This window comes from Liolophura sinensis, chromosome 6 (genome assembly GCF_032854445.1).
Source record: "Liolophura sinensis isolate JHLJ2023 chromosome 6, CUHK_Ljap_v2, whole genome shotgun sequence".
In the NCBI taxonomy this organism is placed as follows: Eukaryota; Metazoa; Mollusca; class Polyplacophora; order Chitonida; family Chitonidae; genus Liolophura; species Liolophura sinensis.
In genome coordinates, this window is record NC_088300.1 from 81,600,951 (window position 1) to 81,626,163 (window position 25,213).

Here is a 25,213-nt window from a genome sequence, read left to right on the forward strand (position 1 = left end):
CATAGATGTAGCAAGCACTAAGGAACATACACATGTAATATGTTATGGTTGTTAGGGTTTCACGCAGCCCTTAGGGGGTATCTCACAAGTGCCCCCTCTTGATCTAGAGCTCCACTGGTGTCCTCTCTTTTACAACATCCCACACAGTGTAATCTAGAGCTCCACTGGTGTCCTCTCTCTTACAACATCCCACACAGTGTAATCTAGAGCTCCACTGGTGTCCTCTTTTTTACAACATCCCACACAGTGTAATCTAGAGCTCCACTGGTGTCCTCTCTGATAAAACATCCCACACAGTGTAATCTAGAGCTCCACTGGTGTCCTCTCTGATAAAACATCCCACACAGTGTAATCTAGAGCTCCACTGGTGTCCTCTCTGATAAAACATCCCACACAGTGTAATCTAGAGTTCCACTGGTGTCCTCTCTTATAAAACATCCCACACAGTGTAAACTAGAGCTCCACTGGTGTCCTCTCTGATAAAACATCCCACACAGTGTAATCTAGAGCTCCACTGGTGTCCTCTCTTTTACAACATCCCACACAGTGTAATCTAGAGCTCCACTGGTGTCCTCTCTTATAAAACATCCCACACAGTGTAATCTAGAGTTCCACTGGTGTCCTCTCTAATACAACATCCCGCACAATGTAATCTAGAGCTCCACTGGTGTCCTCTCCTACACAACATCCCTCACAGTGTAAGCAGAGCTCCACTGGTGACCTCTCTAAAACAACATCCCTCACAGTGTAATCTAGAGCTCCACTGGTGTCCTCGCTTATACATCCCACACAGTGTAAACTAGAGCTCCACTGGTGTCCTCTCTTATATATCCCCCACAGTGTAATCTAGCGCTCCACTGGTGTCCTCTCTTACACAACATCCCACACAGTATAATCTAGAGCTCCATCTATATGTACTAACACATAAAGGAATCTAAAGCATCTATTGCACAAGCTGTCACTCACACAAATATGCATACATATACACTTTCGTCCGAGGAAGAACACATTAAATAAATGTCATGACAAGCATGTTGGATTCAGTGAATGCAGAATGTACATATATATATACAACAATACAACAGCCCGTCCAGTACAGCTATGTGGTATCACCAGCCAATTTCAAAATCTGCTCTTTATAAATAACATCACGCAGTCATCAAATATTGGAGTAAATTGGCATGAAACGTATCAAAAGTAAAAATAAAATGTCACCAGAAATGCCACCAAATCTGACTATACAGTAGTAAAAGAGGCTTAAACATCAGGCCCTCCAGTCACGAGGTAAACACTACACAGCATATGTACACAGGTTAGATGTATGCACAAATACAGCTCTGGAACATGGATACAGAAATACTAATAAATGTGTATATATATATGTACGTATATACATGTATGTATATATGTATGTTTGTATATAAAACAAGAGAAGCCAACATGTTACCAAAGGTGAAAACATATTACAGAGCAAGAGACGCCCACAGGGGAGTGCTGATCAGGGTGAGACAACTGAGACACAAACATATGGTGGTATTGGTACAGAGCCAAACAACACTCATGAGACCTGTATTAAGTACAACAATTATGCAAATCAGGACCATACAAACACCACAAACAAGTGCTTGGTTGCACAAGTGCACTTATATGTACAGTCTTTGCACATCCTGTTGGCTAAGCAGATGTCAGATGTACTGAAGTTATTAAGCAGCATAAAAGTAAGTACATCTACAATGTAATTCTGAGCCTCAATCATTTCAACAATATCTATTACTTTTGATTAAAAGTTAACATGCACTAACAGAGTGTGGTCACTGTAGGAACTGTGACCAATGAGGAAATCTGAGTGGTCAGCCGAGTAATGCCATAGTCATCAGTCTGCAATCATGAGCAAATGTACCTTGTTTACTACGAAACTATTAAATGTCTTTGTCACCAGTATGTGATCTGAGGCTAATATCTGTGTGATCAGAAGTTAATGTCTTTTTCACCAGTATGTGGTCAAAAGTTAATGTCTGTGTTATCAGAATGTGATCAGAAGTTAATGTCTGTGTCACCAGTGAGTTGATCAGAAGTTAATGTCTGTGTCACCAGTATGAGATGACAAGCTAATGTCCTTGTCACCAGGGTGTGATCAGAAGTTAATGCTTTTATCACCAGTGTGTTGATCAGAAGTTAATGTCTTTGTCACCAGTGTGTGATCAGAAGTTAATGTCTTCGTCAGCAGTATGTGGTCAGAAGTTAATGCCTTTGTCATCAGTGTGTGATCAGTAGTTAGTCTTTGTCACCAGTGCTCATCTTTTTGTAATCAATGCGAGATCACATGTTAATCTTTTTGTAATCAATGTGAGATCACAAGCTCATCTCTTTATCACCAGTGTGAGATCGCTAGGTCATCTCTTTATCACTTGTGTGAGATCACAAGCTAATCTGTCTTTCTGGCCATGAACAGATGATAATGTATGCCTTTAATACTTTGCAGCCGACTAGAAATCATAACCAACACACCAAAGAAATCTCTGTATAGAAAGACACCCTCCTGGCACTGACTGTATGTGACATAACACTAAAGTGAGTTGGCCGCAGGTGCTGGCAGCATTACCATCCTCATGCTCATGTCAGGTGGTCTTTCTCCCAAGAACTAAATCTGAACCTCCTTGGAGGACACATAAAGTCTCAGACCTCGTCTGCATTGTAGAAAAAGAATCCAGCCTGTTCAATAAGGAGGTGAACAACCTCCACACAGATATTGGAGACTTCTGTGATTTTGTCCAAACTGGCTATGTCTTGCCGCAGCAGTGTGGGCCACCAGCACACACCCAGGTTACGACAGTCCATGTTGGTAAACTCAGCATTCTGGCTTACTCTGAAACACACAAAACAGTCACAGAATACACACGTTTCAATAGTTTGATAAATTGCATTGAGAGCTTAGAACACAGCAGGCTGTACAGCTGCCAAATAAAACCTGCCAAAATGTCTATTAGTACCTGACAGAGAAGAGCTTACCTGTTCAGGTGAGTAATCAGGAATCGGAGCACCTCATAGTTGGGGGAACGTATCTTCCTCAGCACACCTCTTAAGGCCACCAGTTTACAGCTTTTCTGTGGTATTCCTGTGGGAAAGAGTCACCAGATTCATGTACTACACGGGAGCTTGTGTTCAGATACAAATGGGGAGCTTGTGCTTAGATACAACAGGGAGCATGTGTTCAGATGCAACGGGGAGCTTGTGTTTAGATACAACAGGGGAGACTGTCTTTAGATATAATAGGATAGCTTATGTTTAGATACAACAGGGGAGCTTGTGTTTAGATAAAACAGGGGAGCTTGTGTTCAGATACAAATAGGGGGCTTCTGTTCAGATACATCAGGGAGCTTGTGTTAAGATACAACAGGGGAGTCTGTTAAGATACATCAGGAGAGCTTGTGTTCAGATACAACAGGGAGTCTGTGTTCACATATAACAAGGGAGCCTGTGATCAGATACATCAGAGGAGCTTGTGTTCAGATACAACAGGGAGTCTGTGTTTAAATACAAGAGGGGAGCCTGTGTTCAGATACAACTGGAGGCTACATATAAGACTTCATGTATGAAATGTTTGTGTGCACACACAATTAGCTAGCGATCACATCATGGACAACTGAAGAGCTTGTGATAGAAGAGACAGCTAGAGGAGCTGTGTTCATCTACAGTTGGAGAACCTGTGCTCATGTACACATACAACTGGTGAGTCTGTGGTCATGTACATACACAACTGGAGTCTGTGGTCATGAACATACACAACTGAAGAGGCTGTGGTCATGTAAATACACAACTGAAGAGTGTGGTCATGGACATACACAACTGGAGAGTCTGTGGTCATGGACATACAACTGGAGAGTCTGTGGTCATGTACATACACAACTGGAGTCTGTGGTCATGAACATACACAACTGAAGAGGCTGTGGTCATGTAAATACACAACTGAAGAGTGTGGTCATGGACATACACAACTGGAGAGTCTGTGGTCATGGACATACAACTGGAGAGTCTGTGGTCATGGACATACAACTGGAGAGTCTGTGGTCATGTACATACACAACTGGAGAGTATGTGGTCATGTACATATACAGTGAGTGAGTGAGTGAGTGTTTGGAGTTTAACGTCGTACTCAACAATTTTTCATTCATATGACGACAAAGGAATCATTAGGGTGCATGTACGTGTAATGTGACTCCTTGTTGCAGGACGGATTTCCACCATTCTTTTATTTAGTGCTGCTTCACTGAGACGACTTACTGAAGGCAAGTAAGCCGCCCTGCCCGACCCATTATACTGATACGGGTCAACCAGTCAACACTATCCCCTTCATGCTGAACGCCAAACGAGGAAGTCTGTGGTCATGTACATACACAACTGGAGAGTATGTGGTCATGTACATACACAACTGGAGAGTATGTGGTCATGAACATACACAACTGAAGAGTCTGTGGTCATGGACATACAACTGGAGAGTATGTGGTCATGTACATATACAACTGGAGAGTCTGTGGTCATGTACATATACAACTGGAGAGTGTGGTCATGGACATACAACTGGAGAGTCTGAGGTCATGTACATACACAACTGGAGAGTATGTGGTCATGTACATACACAACTGGAGAGTATGTGGTCATGTACATACACAACTGGAGAGTATGTGGTCATGAACATACACAACTGAAGAGTCTGTGGTCATGGACATACACAACTGGAGAGTCTGTGGTCATGTACATACACAACTGGAGAGTGTGGTCATGTACATATACAACTGGAGAGTCTGAGGTCATGTACATACAACTGGAGAGTGTGGTCATGTACATATATATACACATGTACAACTGGAGAATCTCAAAAATGTACTGCAAGTACATCCACGCAAATGTGTAATGAACTGGTATTGAAAAGTGGCAATGTTCTTTTCAGCTCAAGAACTGGCACAAACCATTACTGAGCACAGGATGTATTAGTGATGTCAAAACTGAGGCATATCTCAGACTTGAAGCCTTGTCCTAAACTCTGTACTGCAACTATTGCTGTATGACTCATGCCAGACCACAGAGTTAACTACAATATCAACTGTAAAACATACCACATTTCTACAGACAACACAGAAACCACACAACTTGTTATGGATGAGAAATCATCATACAGTTTGGAACAGGTGAATGATACGAGCAACGAATCTGATGTTGGCAATGAAGCTGACAAACTCAATGACTGCAGATAAACTGATGGATGTGATCTTGACTCATGAACAGGCTGAATAACTGATAGATGTGATGATTTTGGTTGGTGAACTGATGGATGTGATGATTTTGGTTGGTGAACTGATGGATGTGATGATTTTGGTTGGTGAACTGATGGATGTGAGGATTTTGGTTGATGAACTGATGGATGGGAGGATTTTGGTTGGTGAACTAATAGATGTGATGATTCTGCCTGATGAACTGATAGATGTGATGATTCTGACTGATGTGATGATAGATGTGATGACCTAATGTAAGTGATAATTTTAATTTATGAACTAATGGATGTGATGATTCTGACGAACTGATAGATGTGATGATTCTGACTGATGAACTGATAGATGTGATGACCTAATGGATGAAGTGAGTGGAGATGAGCCCTGACAAGTAATGAGACGGTCAGGGAGGCTAAGCGAGTGGAGATGAGCATTGACAAGTAATGAGATGGTCAGGGTGACTGAGCGAGTGGAGATGAGCATTGACAAGTAATGAGATGGTCAGGGTGACTGAGCGAGTGGAGATGAGCCCTGACAAGTAATGAGATGGTCAGGGTGACTGAATGAGTGGAGATGAGCCCTAACAAATGATGAGATGGTCAGGGTGACTGAGCCAGTGGAGATGAGCCCTGAGAAGTAATGAGATGGTCAGGGAGACTGAATGAGTGGAGATGAGCCCTGAGAAGTAATGAGATGGTCAGGGTGACTGGATGAGTGGAGATGAGCCCTGACAAATGATGGGATGGTCAGGGTGACTGAGCGAGTGGAGATGAGCCCTGACAAGTAATGAGATGGTCAGGGTGACTGAATGAGTGGAGATGAGCCCTGACAAATGATGGGATGGTCAGGGTGACTGAGCGAGTGGAGATGAGCCCTGACAAGTAATGAGATGGTCAGGGTGACTGAATGAGTGGAGATGAGCCCTGACAAATGATGGGATGGTCAGGGTGACTGAGCGAGTGGAGATGAGCCCTGACAAGTAATGAGATGGTCAGGGTGACTGAATGAGTGGAGATGAACCCTGACAAGTAACGAGATGGTCAGGGTGACTGAGCGAGTGGAGATGAGCCCTGACAAGTAATGAGATGGTCAGGGTGACTGGATGAGTGGAGATGAGCCCTAACAAATGATGAGATGGTCAGGTGACTGAATGAGTGGAGATGAGCCCTGACAAGTAATGAGATGGTCAGGGTGACTGAATGAGTGGAGATGAGCCCTGACAAGTAATGAGATGGTCAGGTGACTGAATGAGTGGAGATGAACCCTGACAAGTAATGAGATGGTCAGGGTGACTGAGCGAGTGGAGATGAGCCCTGACAAGTAATGAGATGGTCAGGGTGACTGAATGAGTGGAGATGAACCCTGACAAGTAACGAGATGGTCAGGGTGACTGAGCGAGTGGAGATGAGCCCTGACAAGTAATGAGATGGTCAGGGTGACTGGATGAGTGGAGATGAGCCCTGACAAATGATGAGATGGTCAGGTGACTGAATGAGTGGAGATGAACCCTGACAAGTAATGAGATGGTCAGGGTGACTGAGCGAGTGGAGATGAGCCCTGACAAGTAATGAGATGGTCAGGGTGACTGAATGAGTGGAGATGAGCCCTAACAAATGATGAGATGGTCAGGGTGACTGAGCCAGTGGAGATGAGCCCTGAGAAGTAATGAGATGGTCAGGGAGACTGAATGAGTGGAGATGAGCCCTGACAAGTAATGAGATGGTCAGGGTGACTGGATGAGTGGAGATGAGCCCTGACAAATGATGGGATGGTCAGGGTGACTGAGCGAGTGGAGATGAGCCCTGACAAGTAATGAGATGGTCAGGGTGACTGAATGAGTGGAGATGAGCCCTGACAAATGATGGGATGGTCAGGGTGACTGAGCGAGTGGAGATGAGCCCTGACAAGTAATGAGATGGTCAGGGTGACTGAATGAGTGGAGATGAACCCTGACAAGTAATGAGATGGTCAGGGTGACTGAGCGAGTGGAGATGAGCCCTGACAAGTAATGAGATGGTCAGGGTGACTGGATGAGTGGAGATGAGCCCTGACAAATGATGAGATGGTCAGGTGACTGAATGAGTGGAGATGAGCCCTGACAAGTAATGAGATGGTCAGGGTGACTGAATGAGTGGAGATGAGCCCTGACAAATGATGAGATGGTCAGGGTGACTGAGCCAGTGGAGATGAGCCCTGAGAAGTAATGAGATGGTCAGGGAGACTGAATGAGTGGAGATGAGCCCTGACAAGTAATGAGATGGTCAGGGTGACTGAATGAGTGGAGATGAGCCCTGACAAATGATGAGATGGTCAGGGTGACTGAGCCAGTGGAGATGAGCCCTGACAAGTAATGAGATGGTCAGGGTGACTGAATGAGTGGAGATGAACCCTGACAAGTAATGAGATGGTCAGGGTGACTGAATGAGTGGAGATGAGCGTTGACAAGTAATGAGATGGTCATCGTGACTGAATGAGTGGAGATGAACCCTGACAAGTAATGAGATGGTCAGGGAGACTGTTGAGTGGAGATGAACCCTGACAAGTAATGAGATGGTCAGGGTGACTGAATGAGTGGAGATGAACCCTGACAAGTAATGAGATGGTCAGGGTGACTGAATGAGTGGAGATGAGCCCTGACAAATGATGAGATGGTCAGGGTGACTGAGCCAGTGGAGATGAGCCCTGACAAATGATGAGATTGTCAGGGTGACTGAGCGAGTGGAGATGAGCCCTGACAAGCCATGAGATTGTCAGGGTGACTGAGCGAGTGGAGATGAGCCCTGACAAGCCATGAGATTGTCAGGGTGACTGAGCGAGTGGAGATGAGCCCTGACAAATGATGAGATACCCAGTAAGGCTAAACGAGTGGAGATAAACCCTGACAGATGATGAGGTGGTCAGGAGAACTGGCTGAGAGGTGATATGGGGTAATTATGACACTGTAACACAGAAAATGTGTGACATGCTAATGAAAACAACAGGCTACACGACATTTCCTCATACCTGGTATAGTGTCTGTCCACTCTGATACACAATCAGAAAAACAGGCCAAACTTTAATATCTTCCAGTTTCATCTTACTTCAATTATTAAGTTATTCTGATCTGATGTATCTCTGACAACGTATCATCAATGCTTAATGTTACATGCATAGCAGTTTTCAACTATCTTACATAATCAGTACAATCAGGTAATCAAAACTACAGATTCATGTTAACTCCTGAAAGCAAGCAAAATTAACCTGAATTCTGCTACATAATTCCTTACAAAGCCAAGTGCAAGACATTTAGTCTTTCTATAAAAAAACAGAATTTTATTTCCGGTTTACAGCCCCAGAAATCTTGACAAGTGCATATAAGATGTAAATTCTGCTGGTATTCTGCTAGTGAATGGCCAGAGAAAGAAAGACAATTTACTTACGCGCAGCCTCAAACAGTTCTTCATAGAGACTTGGGGGAATGAGGGGCTCTATGAGATCACTGAAGAAGCCTTTGAGGGCCGTGGCCACTGCGTTCACCTGAATGTCCAGAGAACTGATGTCCAGGTTACTGTCTGCAATCACATGGCAATCAATCACACAGAATTTACTATCAGACTTTCTACACGCAAAAAATCCACAGTTACATCTCATAAAGCTATAGTAAACATTTGTATACAAAACACAGCTTGAATGTAAATAAATTAATGATTATGGCTTAATGCCACTTCAACATTTTTGCCGTCATACTGTGGCGGGAACATGTCTGAAAGACGAGACCCAAAACAATGTGATGAGAACATCAAAAGGCAAACAAAACTAGATATTTAAGAAACAATCAGAACAAACATGAAAGTTTAAACCTAACCCTAAACAAACATCATTTCAAATTCATTGAATATACTCTGTACATTTATTTATTTATTTGATTGGTGTTTTACGCTGTATTATAGAATATTTCACTTATAAGATGGTGGCCAGCATTATGGTGGAAGGAAACCGGGCAGAGCGAGGGTGAAGCTCATGACCGTCCACGGGCAGACCTTCCCATGTATGGCCGGTACTCTGAACATGTAGTTCTCTAATAATGGCTTTTAGCATCATAACATTTTTGTTTTTACAATAAACTTAAGAAAAATAATTTAAATGTACATCTACAGCATCACCAGCAACGATGAGTTAAAACATTTCACACGACATCAGTTAAGAAAAAATCTGATGTGGAGCTTTTCTGTTCCCCTGATCAACACTGTAGCGCTCATTTTATACATATTTTTATATTTTATACAATGGTTTACAACAAGCTGGCCTAGAGGGCTTTTATCTTGATACTCCCATTCATAATTACAGTAATCAATTCTTACACAGAAAACAGTGTGACTTCATAACACTAAATACCTTCATGGAACTTTGATATAAGGAGATCAACTTGGGCCTTGTTCCCAGGCACTCTGTATATACCTTCAGCCTGCATTCCTACAACATAAACACATATACAGTTATCAGACTCTTCAATGGTCGTCAGTTATGTCATCAGCGTCTTCCATGTTATCTATCACTTATGTCATCAGCGTCTTCCATCTTACCGGACTATCAGTTATGTCATCAGCGTCTTCCATGTTATCTATCACTTATGTCATCAGGATCTTCCATCCTATCTGACCATCAGTCATGTCATCAGCGTCTTCCATCTTACCGGACTATCAGTTATGTCATCAGCGTCTTCCATGTTATTTATCACTTATGTCATCAGCGTCTTCCATCTTACCGGACTATCAGTTATGTCATCAGCGTCTTCCATGTTATCTATCACTTATGTCATCAGCGTCTTCCATCTTACCGGACTATCAGTTATGTCATCAGCGTCTTCCATATTATCTATCACTTATGTCATCAGCATCTTCCATCCTATCTGACCATCAGTCATGTCATCAGGGTCTTCCATCTTACTGGACTATCAGTTATGTCACCAGCATCTTTCATCTTACTGGACTATCAGTTACGTCATCTGCGTCTTTGATACTATCAGTTATGTCACTTACGTCTTCCATGTTATCTATCACTTATGTCATCAGCGTCTTTCATCTTATCTGACTTTCAGTTATGTCACCATCATCTTCCATCTTACCGGACTATCAGTTATGTCATCTGTGTCTTCCATGTAATTTATCACTTATGTCATCAGCATCTTCCATCCTATTTGGCCATCAGTCATGTCATCAGCGTCTTCCATTTTACCAGACTACTCGCACATCAGCGTCTTCCATTTTACCGGACTATCAGTTATGTCATCAGCGTCTTCCATGTTATTTATTACTTATGTCATCAGCGTCTTCCATCTTACCGGACTATCAGTTATGTCATCAGCGTCTTCCATGTTATTTATCACTTATGTCATCAGGGTCTTCCATCTTACCAGACTATCAGTTATGTCATCAGCGTCTTCCATGTTATTTATCACTTATGTCATCAGGGTCTTCCATTTTACCGGACTATCAGTTATGTCATTTGCGTCTTCCATATTATCTGACTTTCAGTTATGTCACCATCATCTTCCATCTTACTGGACTATCAGTTGTGTCATCTGTGTCTTCCATGTTATCTATCACTTATGTCATCAGGGTCTTCCATCCTACCTGACCATCAGTCATGTCATCAGGGTCTTCCATTTTACCAGACTACTCGCACATCAGCGTCTTCCATCTTATCTATCTGTTATGTCATGAGAGTCTTCCATGTTATCTGAACATCAGTTATGTCATGAGAGTCTTCCAACTTATCTATCAGTTATGTCATCAGTGTCTTCCATTTTATCTGACTATCAGTTATGTCATCAGTGTCCTCTAGGTTATCTAAAAATCAGTTATGTTATCAAAGTTTTCTATGTTATCAATCTTCATTACCCACCGCAAAGAGCCTCACTTACCTTCCTCCTGTATGTACTGTACACACATTTCTACAAAAAGTGGGATACGAGGGTTGTTAGTGGATGACTGGTGATCTTCCAGGGTGTAGCCACTCTGAGATGCCCCTGTCAATTTCCCATCCTTCCTCTTAAACTTCAGTCGCTTCATGTCCTCTCGGTTACGTTTTTTCTCCTGAAAATTAGAAGGATACAGAATGATATACGTAATGCATGTATCTCACCAGTAAGGATACAGGGCCATATATGTAATGCATGTATCTCCCAGGTAAGGACACAGAGCGATATATGTAATGCATGTATCTCACCAGTAAGGATACAGAGTAACATGTTATGTATGTATCTCCCATGTAAGGATACAGAGCGATATACATAATGCATGTATTCCCCAGGTAAGGATACAGAGTGATATATGTAATGCATGTATCTCACCAGTAAGGATATAGTGATATACGTAATGCATGTATCTCACCAGTAAAGATACAGAGCGATATCTGTAATGCATGTATCTCCCAGGTAAAGATACAGAGCGATATACATAATGCATGTATTTCCCAGGTAACGATACAGATCGATATATGTAATGCATGTATCTCACCAGTAAGGATACAGAGTGATATATGTAATGCATGTATCTCCCAGGTAAGGATACAGAGCGATATATGTAATGCATGTATCTCACCAGTAACGATACAGAGTGATATATGTAATGCATGTATCTCCCAGGTAAGGATACAGAGTGATATATGTAATGCATGTATCTCCCAGGTAAGGATAGAAAGAGATGTATGTAATGCATGTATCTAATCAGTAAAAACATAGAGCGATATATGTAATGCATGTATCTCCCAGGTAGGATAAAAAGCGATATACGTAATGCATGTGTCTCACCAGTAAGGATACAGAGTGACATGTTATGTATGTATCTCTCACGTAAGGATACAGAGCGATATACGTAATGTACGTATTCCCCAGGTAAGGATACAGAGCGATATATGTAATGCATGTATCTCACTAGTAAGGATACAGTGATATATGTTATGCATATATCTCCCAGGTAAGGATACAGAGTGATATATGTAATGCATGTATCTCCCAGGTAAGGATACAGAGTGATATATGTAATGCATGTATCTCCCAGGTAAGGATAGAAAGCGATATATGTAATGCATGTATCTCACCAGTAAGGATACAGTGATATATGTAATACATGTATCTCCCAGGTAAGGATACAGAGTGATACATGTAATGCATGTTTCTCACCAGTAACGATACAGAGTGATATATGTAATGCATGTATCTCCCAGGTAAGGATACAGAGCGATATATGTAATGCATGTATCTCACCAGTAACGATACAGAGTGATATGTGTAATACATGTATCTCACCAGTAAGGATACAGAGTGATATATGTAATACATTTATCTCATGGGTAAGAGAAAATAATACCCCCGTTCACATGGGCAAAGTTAAGTTGGTTTAACTTGCGAAAGTGGCCTTGAGTCAGTTTGACGTCGCCCGTGTCAACTCAAAGTGGAACATTTAATCCGGTTTATTTGCCCCAGCTAGCAAAGTGGTTATAAGCCAGGATCAGGGCTTGATTAAATGCCCTGGATATGCATTTTTGCCATGCGGACATGGCATGGAGCTGTAAGAAACAAAGAAGTTGTGGCACAAGATGCAGGTCAGTGAAGCTATGTAGAGACGGGGCATGACTTTGCAATTACTAAACCGGCTTGAAAGTGAACGTGTGAATGGGCAAATCTCTGCCTGGCCGCATGGTCGTGTGAACACATGCATTTTTACAGCTGGCTTTGATTTAAATTGGTTTCGACTTAAACTGGCTCACATTTGATCCACATTAAATTTTGCCCCTGTGATGGGGGTATTAGCCTCACAGTTCCCATGTCATTCATGGTTAATCACATTGTTGCTATGTCATTTACTGTTAATCACATTGTTGCCATGTCACTCATGGTTAATCACATTGTTACTATATCACTCATGGTTAATCACATTGTTGCTATATCACTCATGGTTAATCACATTGTTGATATGTCACTGATGGATAATCACTTTGTTGCTATGTCACTCACAATTAATCACATTGTTGCCGTGTCACTAATGTTTAATTACATTGTTGCTATGTCACTCATGATTAATCACATTGTTGCTGTGTCACTCAGTTAATCACAATGTTGCTATGTCACTCATGATTAATCACATTGTTGCTGTGTCACTCAGTTAATCACATTGTTTCTGTGTCACTCTTGGATAATCACATTGTTGCTGTATCACTCTTGGATAATCACAATGTTGCTATGTCACACATGATTAATCACATTGTTGCTGTGTCACTCAGTTAATCACATTGTTGCTGTGTCACTCTTGGATAATCACATTGTTGCTGTGTCACTCTTGGATAATCACATTGTTGCTATGTCACTCATGGTTAATCACATTGTTGCTATGTCACTCATGGTTAATCACATTGTTGCTATGTCACCCATGGTTAATCACACTAATAAACTCAGGTCTTGTACATGTAGGCTACATCATACCATCAACATTCACCAAGTGAGAAAGTGCTTCATCTTCCTGTTTATCCATGACTACAGACGCATCAAATAGGAAAATAGAGATGGTAAAAAAAATGCTGTGGATAAACCAATGTACACAGCCCAACACACATGGACATCGAACATCTAACAAGTGGCAGGGAGTAGTGATTCCTGCAGGTCTTGTAGTATAGGGAAACGATCATTCCCCATCTTCTGACAACTCATGCTGTATGCACTTAAGCCTCCATGTATCTACTGTTTACACTTTAACCATGCTGTATGGTGGATTGTCACACACATGCTGGGTGCTGATATATTTACTGTTTACATGTACATCGTCAGCCAATATCTAATTCCAGCTGAGCAGAAGGATTTTGCAGGAGAGGTGGGTTCTGTAGACTAAATTTCATTTCCTTCCTCTCTATTGACAAATTTGAGAAAATATCATGACCACAAGTCATAAAAAAGAAAGTTTATTCACTTAAATTTACTTCACCACCCTTTAAAACACCTATACATACTAAAATACAATAATGCTTGTGGAACAGTCTGTCAACTCTCCTTTTTTTGGGATCACAAAGATTTTACTATAGAATTACATATATATCATTCACAACACCCCCGTATTGGAGAATGCCACTCAGGATTGAAGCTACCATGAATTTAAGTGCAATATTATGCTAAGAAAAAAATACCATATCTCTATGTTCATGACTACAAACGTAAAATATTTGATCACTCTCTGTCACTTTCTTTCTATAATCCACTCAACACAGCTTCCTATCCACAGGGTTATGTTGCATGTACAGGTCTTATATAGAACAAAAACTACACACATGTACAAATGAGGAAGAGATACACCTGTACCTCTATGTTTGCTCATGACTACATCAGATATGATACACCTGTACCCCTCTGTTTTCTCATGATTACATCAGATGTGATACACCTGTACCTCTATGTTTGCTCATGACTACATCAGATATGATACACCTGTACCCCTCTGTTTTCCCATGATTACATCAGATGTGATACACCTGTACCTCTATGTTTGCTCATGACTACATCAGATATGATACACCTGTACCCCTCTGTTTGCTCATGACTACATCAGATGTGATACACCTGTATCTCTCTGTTAGCTCATGACCACATCAGATGTGATGCACCTGTACCTCTCTATCTGCACATGACTACATCAGATATGATACACCTGTACCCCTCTGTTTGCTCATGACTACATCAGATATGATACACCTGTACCTCTCTGTTAGCTCATGACTACATCCAATGTGATGCACCTGTACCTCTCTATTTGCTCATGACTACATCAGATATGATACACCTGTACCCCTCTTTTTGCTTATGACTACATCAGATGTGATACACCTGTACCTCTCTATTTGCCCATGACTACATTAGATATGATACACCTGTATCTCTCTGTTAGCTCATGACCACATCAGATGTGATGCACCTGTACCTCTCTATCTGCACATGACTACATCACATATGATACACCTGTACCCCTCTGTTTGCTCATGACTACATCAGATATGATACACCTATACCCCTCTGTTTTCTCATGATTACATCAGGTATGATACACCTGTACCTTTCTATTCGCTCATGACTACATCAGATGTAATACACCTGTACCCCTCTGTTTGCTCATGACTACATCAGATATGGCGCATCTGTACCGTTTGCTCATGACTACATCGGATGTGATACACCTGTATCTCTTGTTTGCTCATGACTACATCAGATGTGATATATACTACAGAGAGTGTTATCTCTGTTTGCCCATGACATCAGATGTGATATATACTGGAGAGTGTGTTATCTCTGTTCATGACTACATCAGATGTGATATACCTGTATCTCTCTGTTGGCATATGACTACATCAGATGTGATATATACTGAGGAGTGTTATCTCTGTTCATGACTGGATGTGATATACACTGGAGAGATAGCTATATGTGTTTGTTCATGATTACATCAGATGTGATATATACTGAGGAGTGTTATCTCTGTTCATGACTGGATGTGATATACACTGGAGAGATAGCTATATGTGTTTGTTCATGATTACATCAGATGTGATATATATACTGGAGAGATAGCTGTGTTTGTTCATGACATCAGATGTGATATATACTGGAGAGTGTGTTATCTCTGTTCATGACTACATCAGATGTGATATACCTGTATCTCTCTGTTTGCTCATAACTACATCTGATGTGATATATACTGGAGAGAGTGTTATCTTGGACTACTGATGCAGCATATTGCTGCACTATCAAACAGCTTCACCTTTAGTGAGCAGGCACCTGCTAGCCCTGGTATTCTGTGAAGGAGACATTGTTATCTCTGACTACTGATGCTACATATTGCTGCACTATCAAACAGCTTCACCTTTAGTGAGCAGGCACCTGCTAGCCCTGGTATTCTGTGAAGGAGACATTGTTATCTCTGACTACTGATGCTACATATTGCTGCACTATCAAACAGCTTCACCTTTAGTGAGCAGGCACCTGCTAGCTCTGGTATTCTGTGAAGGAGACATTGTTATCTCGTACTACTGATGCAGCATATTGCTGCACTATCAAACAGCTTCACCTTTAGTGAGCAGGCACCTGCTAGCTCTGGTATTCTGTGAAGGAGACATTGTTATCTCGTACTACTGATGCAGCATATTGCTGCACTATCAAACAGCTTCACCTTTAGTGAGCGGGCACCTGCTAGCTCTGGTATTCTGTGAAGGAGACATTGTTATCTCATACTACTGATGCAGCATATTGCTGCACTATCAAACAGGTTCACCTTTAGTGAGCAGGCACCTGCTAGCTCTGGTATTCTGTGAAGGAGACATTGTTATCTCGTACTACTGATGCAGCATATTGCTGCACTATCAAACAGCTTCACCTTTAGTGAGCAGGCACCTGCTAGCTCTGGTATTCTGTGAAGGAGAGAGTGCTATCTCGGACTACTGATGCTGCATATTGCTGCACTATCAAACAGCTTCACCTTTAGTGAGCAGGCACCTGCTAGCTCTGGTATTCTGTGAAGGAGACATTGTTATCTCGTACTACTGATGCAGCATATTGCTGCACTATCAAACAGCTTCACCTTTAGTGAGCGGGCACCTGCTAGCCCTGGTATTCTGTGAAGGAGACATTGTTATCTCGTACTACTGATGCAGCATATTGCTGCACTATCAAACAGCTTCACCTTTAGTGAGCAGGCACCTGCTAGCTCTGGTATTCTGTGAAGGAGACATTGTTATCTCATACTACTGATGCAGCATATTGCTGCACTATCAAACAGGTTCACCTTTGGTAAGCGGGCACCTGCTAGCTCTGGTATTCTGTGAAGGAGAGTGTTATCTCGGACTACTGATGCTGCATATTGTTGCACTATCAAACAGCTTCACCTTTAGTGAACAGGCACCTGCTAGCCCTGGTATTCTGTGAAGGAGACATTGTTATCTCATACTACTGATGCAGCATATTGCTGCACTATCAAACAGCTTCACCTTTAGTGAGCAGGCACCTGCTAGCCCTGGTATTCTGTGAAGGAGACATTGTTATCTCATACTGCTGCACTATCAAACAGGTTCACCTTTGGTGAGCGGGCACCTGCTAGCTCTGGTATTCTGTGAAGGAGAGAGTGTTATCTCGGACTACTGATGCTGCATATTGTTGCACTATCAAACAGCTTCACCTTTAGTGAACAGGCACCTGCTAGCCCTGGTATTCTAAGAAGGACAGACTTATCTTGGACTACTGATGCAGCATATTGCTGCACTATCAAACAGCTTCACCTTTGGTGAGCAGGCACCTGCTAGCTCTGGTATTCTGTAAAGGAAAGAGTGTTATCTCTGACTACTGATGCAGCGTAATGCTGCACTATCAAACAGCTTCACCTTTGGTGAGCAGGCACCTGCTAGCTCTGGTATTCTGTAAAGGAAAGAGTGTTATCTCTGACTACTGATGCTGCATATTGTTGCACTATCAAACAGCTTCACCTTTAGTGAACAGGCACCTGCTAGCTCTGGTATTCTGTGAAGGAGACATTGTTATCTTGTACTACTGATGCTGCATATTGCTGCACTATTAAACAGGTTCACCTTTGGTGAGCGGGCACCTACAGCCCTGGTATTCCAGATGCCTGGAGAATCTCCCTCCCCAGTGTTAGCAGACAACCTACAAGAATCAAAAGGGTTCACACTATACTCATCTCCACTGACAACCCCTGTCCCTGGACTCTCTTCCTGTATGCTGAGCCTGTCTATCATCTGATCAGGCTTACATGGGACAGGGTAATCAGATGGCATGCTATTCCCAGAGTCAGAGGAGCAGGGTGGAGCAGTCCTGGGGACCTCCCACTTGTCTTCAGTGTTAGAGCTCTTCTGTGCATCAGTAAGTGAGACATGTACCCATTCTTCACTTCCCCTGTTAGGGGAGGACACCCCATGGATAGCAGCAGGAACCTCCACTCTTCTAGCACTGACACCAGACCCCATGGCAGAAATCACTCAAGAGGTTCAGTGTTCACCACAAGCTAATCTCTTCTGGTCACATACTGTGGGATACAGGCAGGTCTGACAGTAACAGCACAAGACAACTCTCATTCAAGCAGTACTCTGATAGACAGCATGTCCGGAAGCTCTGGCTTGTAAACACCTCACAACAGTCCATGAATCTCACGGCCAAACAATCATGTGAACAATGCCTGTGAACTCAATCACCTTTGTACCTAAGGATTGATTAGATCCTATCCCATCATTCAGTTTACACTTTCAGTTTCTCGACTTGGTGCCACACTAACAGCCCATGTGCTAAGGCTTGTCTCTGACCACAAACACATGCCTCAGGTAATTCTCAACTAAGCTGACCTGCTTTTGGGGTATGGCTGGCCATGGCAACCATGTACACACAGCCTATTATCTCAGCACCCCCTCCCCTTTCCACCTACCTACCTAGCCCTAAAACATGAACAATACACACTCATGCCCCACAATAACACTTCTCCCCTCAGTAAGGCCAGGTGTAGAGCCTTGGTCCATGTTTTGTTATTTTTAACTTACGCATGAAGCCTACTGAAAAGCCAGGTCACTGAGATTTACTTATACATGATTATATACATACAGACACAGGTAAACATAAATCACACATGCGCTTCTATAAATGTACACACAATAACAATATCTATCAAAATTATCAAAAAAAAACTACCCTCTCATATGGAGATATGATATTAATACATATAACATCTTATTACATATATTAACTTACATTTACAGTGGAGAACAGCTATTGGTAAGGTGCTACATGTGGACATGAATAGTGTTTACCAATGCAATAAAACCTGAATGAAGTGCTCAAAAGTGGGGGGGGGGGGGAACCCTGTATATTTGGGTGGTTGAATATAATAATAAATTAGGCTTAAATCAAATATCTTTGGAGGTTTAATGACCTGGCCGCCTCGGTGTGAAATGGTACACTGCAGGTAGGCTATTCTAACCCTTGTTGCACTCAACTATGACAGCAGCAAACAGTTGGCAGCAGGCCAGCCTGGACATGATCACATGCCCTAAATCCTCAACAAATTCGACCAGTGAAGTGTAGCTTTAGATGCCATTTAAAAACACATACGTTACTGAATTTTAAAAATTACTGCCCAAATATGGGCACATATGACATACACGGAAATGATCATGTAATGCTTTTTAGGCAGTTAAAATTTCTCTCGTATGTCAAAACATGCAGTGTGTCTGTGGTCGTTTGTTCAGGATTTAGGGTGCTGTGTGGTATAGGTACAGGTACCTGACACAGACTAAGAGAGGCCACACTGGGCAGGTGGTCAGATACTGTGTGGTACAGACACCTGACAAAAAGAGAGAGGCCACACCAGACAGGTGGTCCCATACTGTGTGATACAAATACCTGACATAGACAGAGAGAGGTCACACTGGACAGGTGGTCAGATACTGTGTGATACAGATACCTGACACAAAAAGAGAGAGGCCACACTGGACAGGTGGTCACATACTGTGTGATACACATACCTGGCAGAGGAGGTCCCTGGACAGGTGGTCACATACTGTGTGGTACAGATACTTGACATAGACAGAGAGCGGTCACACTGGACAGGTGGTCACATACTGTGTGATACAGATACCTGACACAGACAGAGAGGCCACATTGGACAGGTGGTCAGATACCCTGTGATACAGATACCTGACACAGAGAGAGGCCACACTGGACACGTGGTCACATACTGTGTGACAGAGACATCACATAGGCTAAGACAGCTCACACTAGACACTAGCCACTTTTTCCTCATGGTAATCATGACAAGAATTATCAAAAAATTGAGTTTAAAACAAATTTTATATTGATTTTTCATGAAATAAATTGAGTTTCTGTATTTTTCTCACTTTGGGGTTCTTCTTTCAAATGTGTGTTGCATTGTTTACGGATTAGTGCTGATTTGACTTCACCTCTCGCTGGACTATCACCACTACTGGTCAGAGGTTATGCACACACAAGGCTGTGATTAGGGTTTTCCCCTGGCACTGTCCTCAGATGGGATACTTTTGACAGTCGGTATTTTCCCTAACTGATAAATGAAACTACCCACAGACAAGTGATTGCTCGCTAGAGGGGTCCATTCAATGCACAATACCTCTATGTGAGGGAAGAGTGTATGACCAGCCAACAAAACAAACAATAGTTAAAAAAAGTATGGCGCAAAATTTTCACTTCAGACTTTAAATACCATGATATATTTTTACATGATGTCAGATTCTAAAACAGACTTGAACATGACTGACATACCAATTTAGGTCAAACGGGAAGACAACACCATGTGGTGAGTAGATTAAAGCAGACCTTATTTTCAAATTTCAAATGTCTTGCGCACAGACTATGTATTAAGTGGATTTGGATGTTAAGTATTTGTATGCAGCGAGCTTTGCCGATGGCATAGCTGAATACAGATACAATGTCATAATTGGGTGCACACGTCATCCAGGCTAAGGATGGCAGTGGTTTCAGTAAATATAAGCCATCGTTATACTGGATTTTCGAGCTAGGTCAATTATAATCAGTAGGCCAAAAACGGGCAAAGTGGGACACAGCAAAGTGGTAGAAAAGGTTCCCAGAGTACAGTTTAAGCAGGAATCCAGAATGCTGGTTACTGAGTATCCCCGGCCTCTGTCCCATGTTGTTTACGTTGAATGCAGACAAACTTTATGACTTCGAAGGAAAATTCAGCAAATAAACTGTTTTGGGGAGGTTTACGTAAAATTTTGCATATGCAGTTTTTCTCTCCTGTGTATACAGTATCCACGTAATGCTACACTGGATCCGGATACATTTATTTACTTAAGGACTGATCTGGATTATGACAGCATGTGTATGGCAACACTGTAAAACCTGTACGATGGAAATTACAATATAGCTGATGATGTCATATCGGGGTAAAGTAGGATACCATGAGCGGGGCAAAGTGGGACAGTAGTTATTTATTTATGTGGTGCAGTGTAATAATTTAAGTGGACACCTGATATAATCTAAATCCAATCTTTGTGTAGGCCTCCTTGTTAAGGGTAAAGTGACCAAATCACAGCATGTCATCTCAAATGCCAGTATCAGAGAGGACTGTGTGTCATCATCTTGTCAGTCAGTTCATCTGTCTCTCTCTTCCTCAAACATCAGTTTTCCAGGCATTTTTCTTTCAAATCCGTTCATTATATTGAAATGAAATTTTCTACATGTTGTGGCTTAATTAAGCATTACAAGTTATAGATCACACACGAGTTGATCTTGAAGTTGTCCGTTTTCGACAACATAACTTTTTTTTTCTACCTGTTGGTTATTACGCTCGAACTTAATTGGTACCGTACATAATTTAGTTCACCGAAACAAATTATATCCACACCAAGTTCGAATCATGAACTCCTTCATCCATTTCCAATAAAATTATGACCGCTTCTGTACATTTACTTGGACGCTGACATATATCTTTGATGGCTCAAACTGGTATAGTGTGCACGTATTGCAAACAATACTTCCTGAATACTTGTTTCCCAGATAAATGACGTGCATGTGACAGATGTCAAACAAATTGAATACTTCTGATTCCATCCGTTATTGACGACACAGCAATTTGTAGGCTTTGATTTTACTTGTTACTACCCTTTATTGGGTACTATCATGTATTCTAATATTGTAACTGTTTCAGCATTTTAGAATTAATTAATTAATTGCGCTTTATTTGACAATTTATCTGCTGCCTGTTTTCATGTGCTTTCCAAGTGCAGAAACAGGAAGTAACATTTTCTGATTTTTTACATGACTCAATTCAAAGTAAGGAGTTTGCTCAACAAATGAACCACTAGAAATTAGCTAGGGATAATTTTTCCATTTGCTGATTATGTTTTGTAATTTTCAGAGCATCAAGAAATAAAGCACTATTTCTGAAGATATTATTCCTTGATATATTAATTCTGTTTGAACTGTTTATGGTTCAACACCATAGCTTAGCCCACATAGCTGTCCCACTCAGCCCACATAGCTGTACCACTTAGCCCACATAGCAGTCCAACTTAGCCCACATAGCTGTCCAAATTAGCCCACAACTGTCCCACTTAGCCCACAGAGCTGTCCCACTCAGCCCACATAGCTGTCCAAATTAGCCCACAACTGTCCCACTTAGCCCACAGAGCTGTCCAAATTAGCCCACAACTGTCCCACTTAGCCCACAGAGCTGTCCCACTCAGCCCACATAGCTGTCCCACTTAGCCCACATAGCTGTCCAAATTAGCCCACAACTGTCCCACTTAGCCCACATAGCTGTCCAAATTAGCCCACAACTGTCCCACTTAGCCCACATAGCTGTCCAAATTAGCCCACAACTGTCCCACTTAGCCCACAGAGCTGTTCCACTCAACCCACATAGCTGTCCAACTCTGCCCACATAGCTGTCTCATTCAGCCCACATAGCTGTCCCACTCAGCCCACATAGCTGTCCCACTTAGCCCACAAAGCTGTCTTACTTAGCCCACATAGCTGTCCAAATTAGCCCACAGCTGTCTTACTTAGCCCACAGAGCTGTCCCACTTAGCCCATAGAGCCGTCCCACTTAGCCCACATAGCAGTCCCAGTTAGGCCACATAGCTGTCCTAATTAGCCCATATAGATGTCCCACTGAGCCCACATAGCTGTCCCACTGAGCCCACATAGCTGTTCCACTCAGCCCACATAGCTGTTCCACTCAGCCCACATAGCTGTCCCACTTAGCCCACACAGCTGTCCCACTCGCCCACATAGCTGTCCCACTCAGCCCACATAGCTGTCCCACTCAGCCCACATAGCTGTCCCACTTAGCCCACATAGCTGTCCCACTCAGTCCACATAGCTGTCCCACTCAGCCCAGCATAGCTGTCCCACTCAGCCCACATAGCTGTCCCACTCAGCCCACATAGCTGTCCCAATTAGCCCACAAAGCAGTCCCACTTAGCCCACATAGCAGTCCCATTCAGCCCACATAGCTGTCCCACTTAGCCCACATAGCTGTCCCACTTAGCCCACATAGCTGTCCCACTCAGCCCACATAGCTGTCCCACTCAGCCCACATAGCTGTCCCAATTAGCCCACAAAGCAGTCCCACTTAGCCCACATAGCAGTCCCACTCAGCCCACATAGCTGTCCCACTTAGCCCACATAGCTGTCCCACTTAGCCCACATAGCTGTCCCACTTTATCCTGACAATGGGTTAAACTAGGACGATTTTTTCACTAACAAAATTGGTTGAAATATCAAAAACTATATTTGATATTCACAATTTTTGTTTGTTTGATACAATAGTTACCCTGGCAAGTGTTAATACCACCATACTTTTACAAAGCTCTCGCCAAAGAAGGCATTCATATTTTCTAAAAATGTGCAAAGAGTTTCATATTACCCCAGTTTCCCCTAAATACTTTCTTTCAGCAGTTAGTTTTGAAATCTAGTTACATTATTTACGGACTTGTGTGACACCTGTTTGGACTTTTGGGTTGTACCTCATAAATGTTGAAGTGTGATGTTCATTTACCAATCTATGAGGCGTTTAACAAAATAAGATTAAAATGGATTCAATATTGAGTATTAGGTACTTGAAATACTATATGGGGAGAAAAGTTGAGTGAGAAAAATATTGAGTTTTCAATATTATTATTCAAATTGACTTTCTAAAAAGAAATTGGCTAGAAAATCCTCTGCAGGTGGTCATATACTGTGTGATGCAGATACCTGACATGGACTGACAGAGGCCACACTGGACAGGTGGTCACATACTGTGTGATACAGGTACCTGACTGAGGCCACACTGGACAGGTGGTCACATACTGTGTGATACAGGTACCTGACTGAGGCCACACTGGACAGGTGGTAACATACTGTGTGATACAGGTACCTGACTGAGGCCAAACTGGACAGATAGTTACAGACCACATGATACAGGTGCCTGACAGAGGATACAGGTGCCTGACAGAGGCCACAGTGGACAGGTGTTCACAGACTGTGTGATACAGGTACCTGACAGAGGCCACACTGGACAGGTGGTCACAGGCCGCATGATACAGGTACCTGACAGAGGCCACACTGGACAGGTAGTCACAGACCGCATGATACAGGTACCTGACAGAGGCCACACTGGACGGGTAGTCACAGACCACATGATACAGGTACCTGACAGAGGCCACACTGGACAGGTAGTCACATACCGTGTGATACAGGTACCTGACTGAGGCCACACTGGACAGGTAGTCACATACCGTGTGATACAGGTACCTGACAGAGGCCAAACTTGACAAGTGGCCACAAACTGTGTGATACAGGTACCTTACAGAGGCCACTCTGGAAAAGGTAGTCACATACTATTTGATGCAGGTACCTGACAGAGGCCACACTGGACTGGTAGTCACATATAACTTGTGATACAGGTCTCCGTTCATAGCTGGCATTAACAGGACACAGAGCATCAGAGTGAATGATGGACAAGCATATTAACAATAGCCCTCACCTGGCCATCACATATACTAAGTGTGGGAGAAAGAGAGGACAAAATAGATGGTGGCTTTTGCTTATTCTTGGTATTGTGACGAAAACCTAGGGATAATCTCTTATTCATATCAGATTGACTGGTGTTACCTGAAAGTAATCTGGTTGTCTGATGTTACAATGGAAGTGTATTTGTGATAACTTGACCGTACTGAGTATTTCACAAGAAATACATGATTTGTATAAAAGTGACAACATAAAAATGGCGCAAAATATTCATAAATAACTGTAGTCTGCAGCTTATCTGCACCTTTACTGTTAAGTTCTAAAACAATAACACAATACTGCGTGAATATTCAGAGGCACACTTGTAGCAACCGATCGAGCCTGACACAAACAATCACCACAATCGAACATTAGGCCTGGAGAT

The 25,213-nt window shown here is 42.4% G+C and overlaps 1 protein-coding gene across 2 annotated transcripts in view; it reads right to left on the reverse strand.

Annotated features, from left to right (window-relative positions):
* Positions 1–1,405: 1,405 nt before the first annotated feature.
* The window catches only part of LOC135468582 (rho GTPase-activating protein 5-like), a 77,168-nt gene continuing 53,360 nt past the window's right edge, over positions 1,406–25,213 (reverse strand). For both annotated transcript variants that reach the window (XM_064746921.1, XM_064746920.1), the window contains 5 exons: positions 11,170–11,341; positions 9,642–9,719; positions 8,687–8,818; positions 3,010–3,115; positions 1,406–2,866 (listed from right to left, as the gene is read on the reverse strand). In XM_064746921.1, coding sequence (XP_064602991.1) covers positions 2,677–2,866; positions 3,010–3,115; positions 8,687–8,818; positions 9,642–9,719; positions 11,170–11,341 — 678 coding nt within the window. In that variant the 3' untranslated portion in view covers positions 1,406–2,676. The remainder of the gene's footprint in view (positions 2,867–3,009; positions 3,116–8,686; positions 8,819–9,641; positions 9,720–11,169; positions 11,342–25,213) is intronic.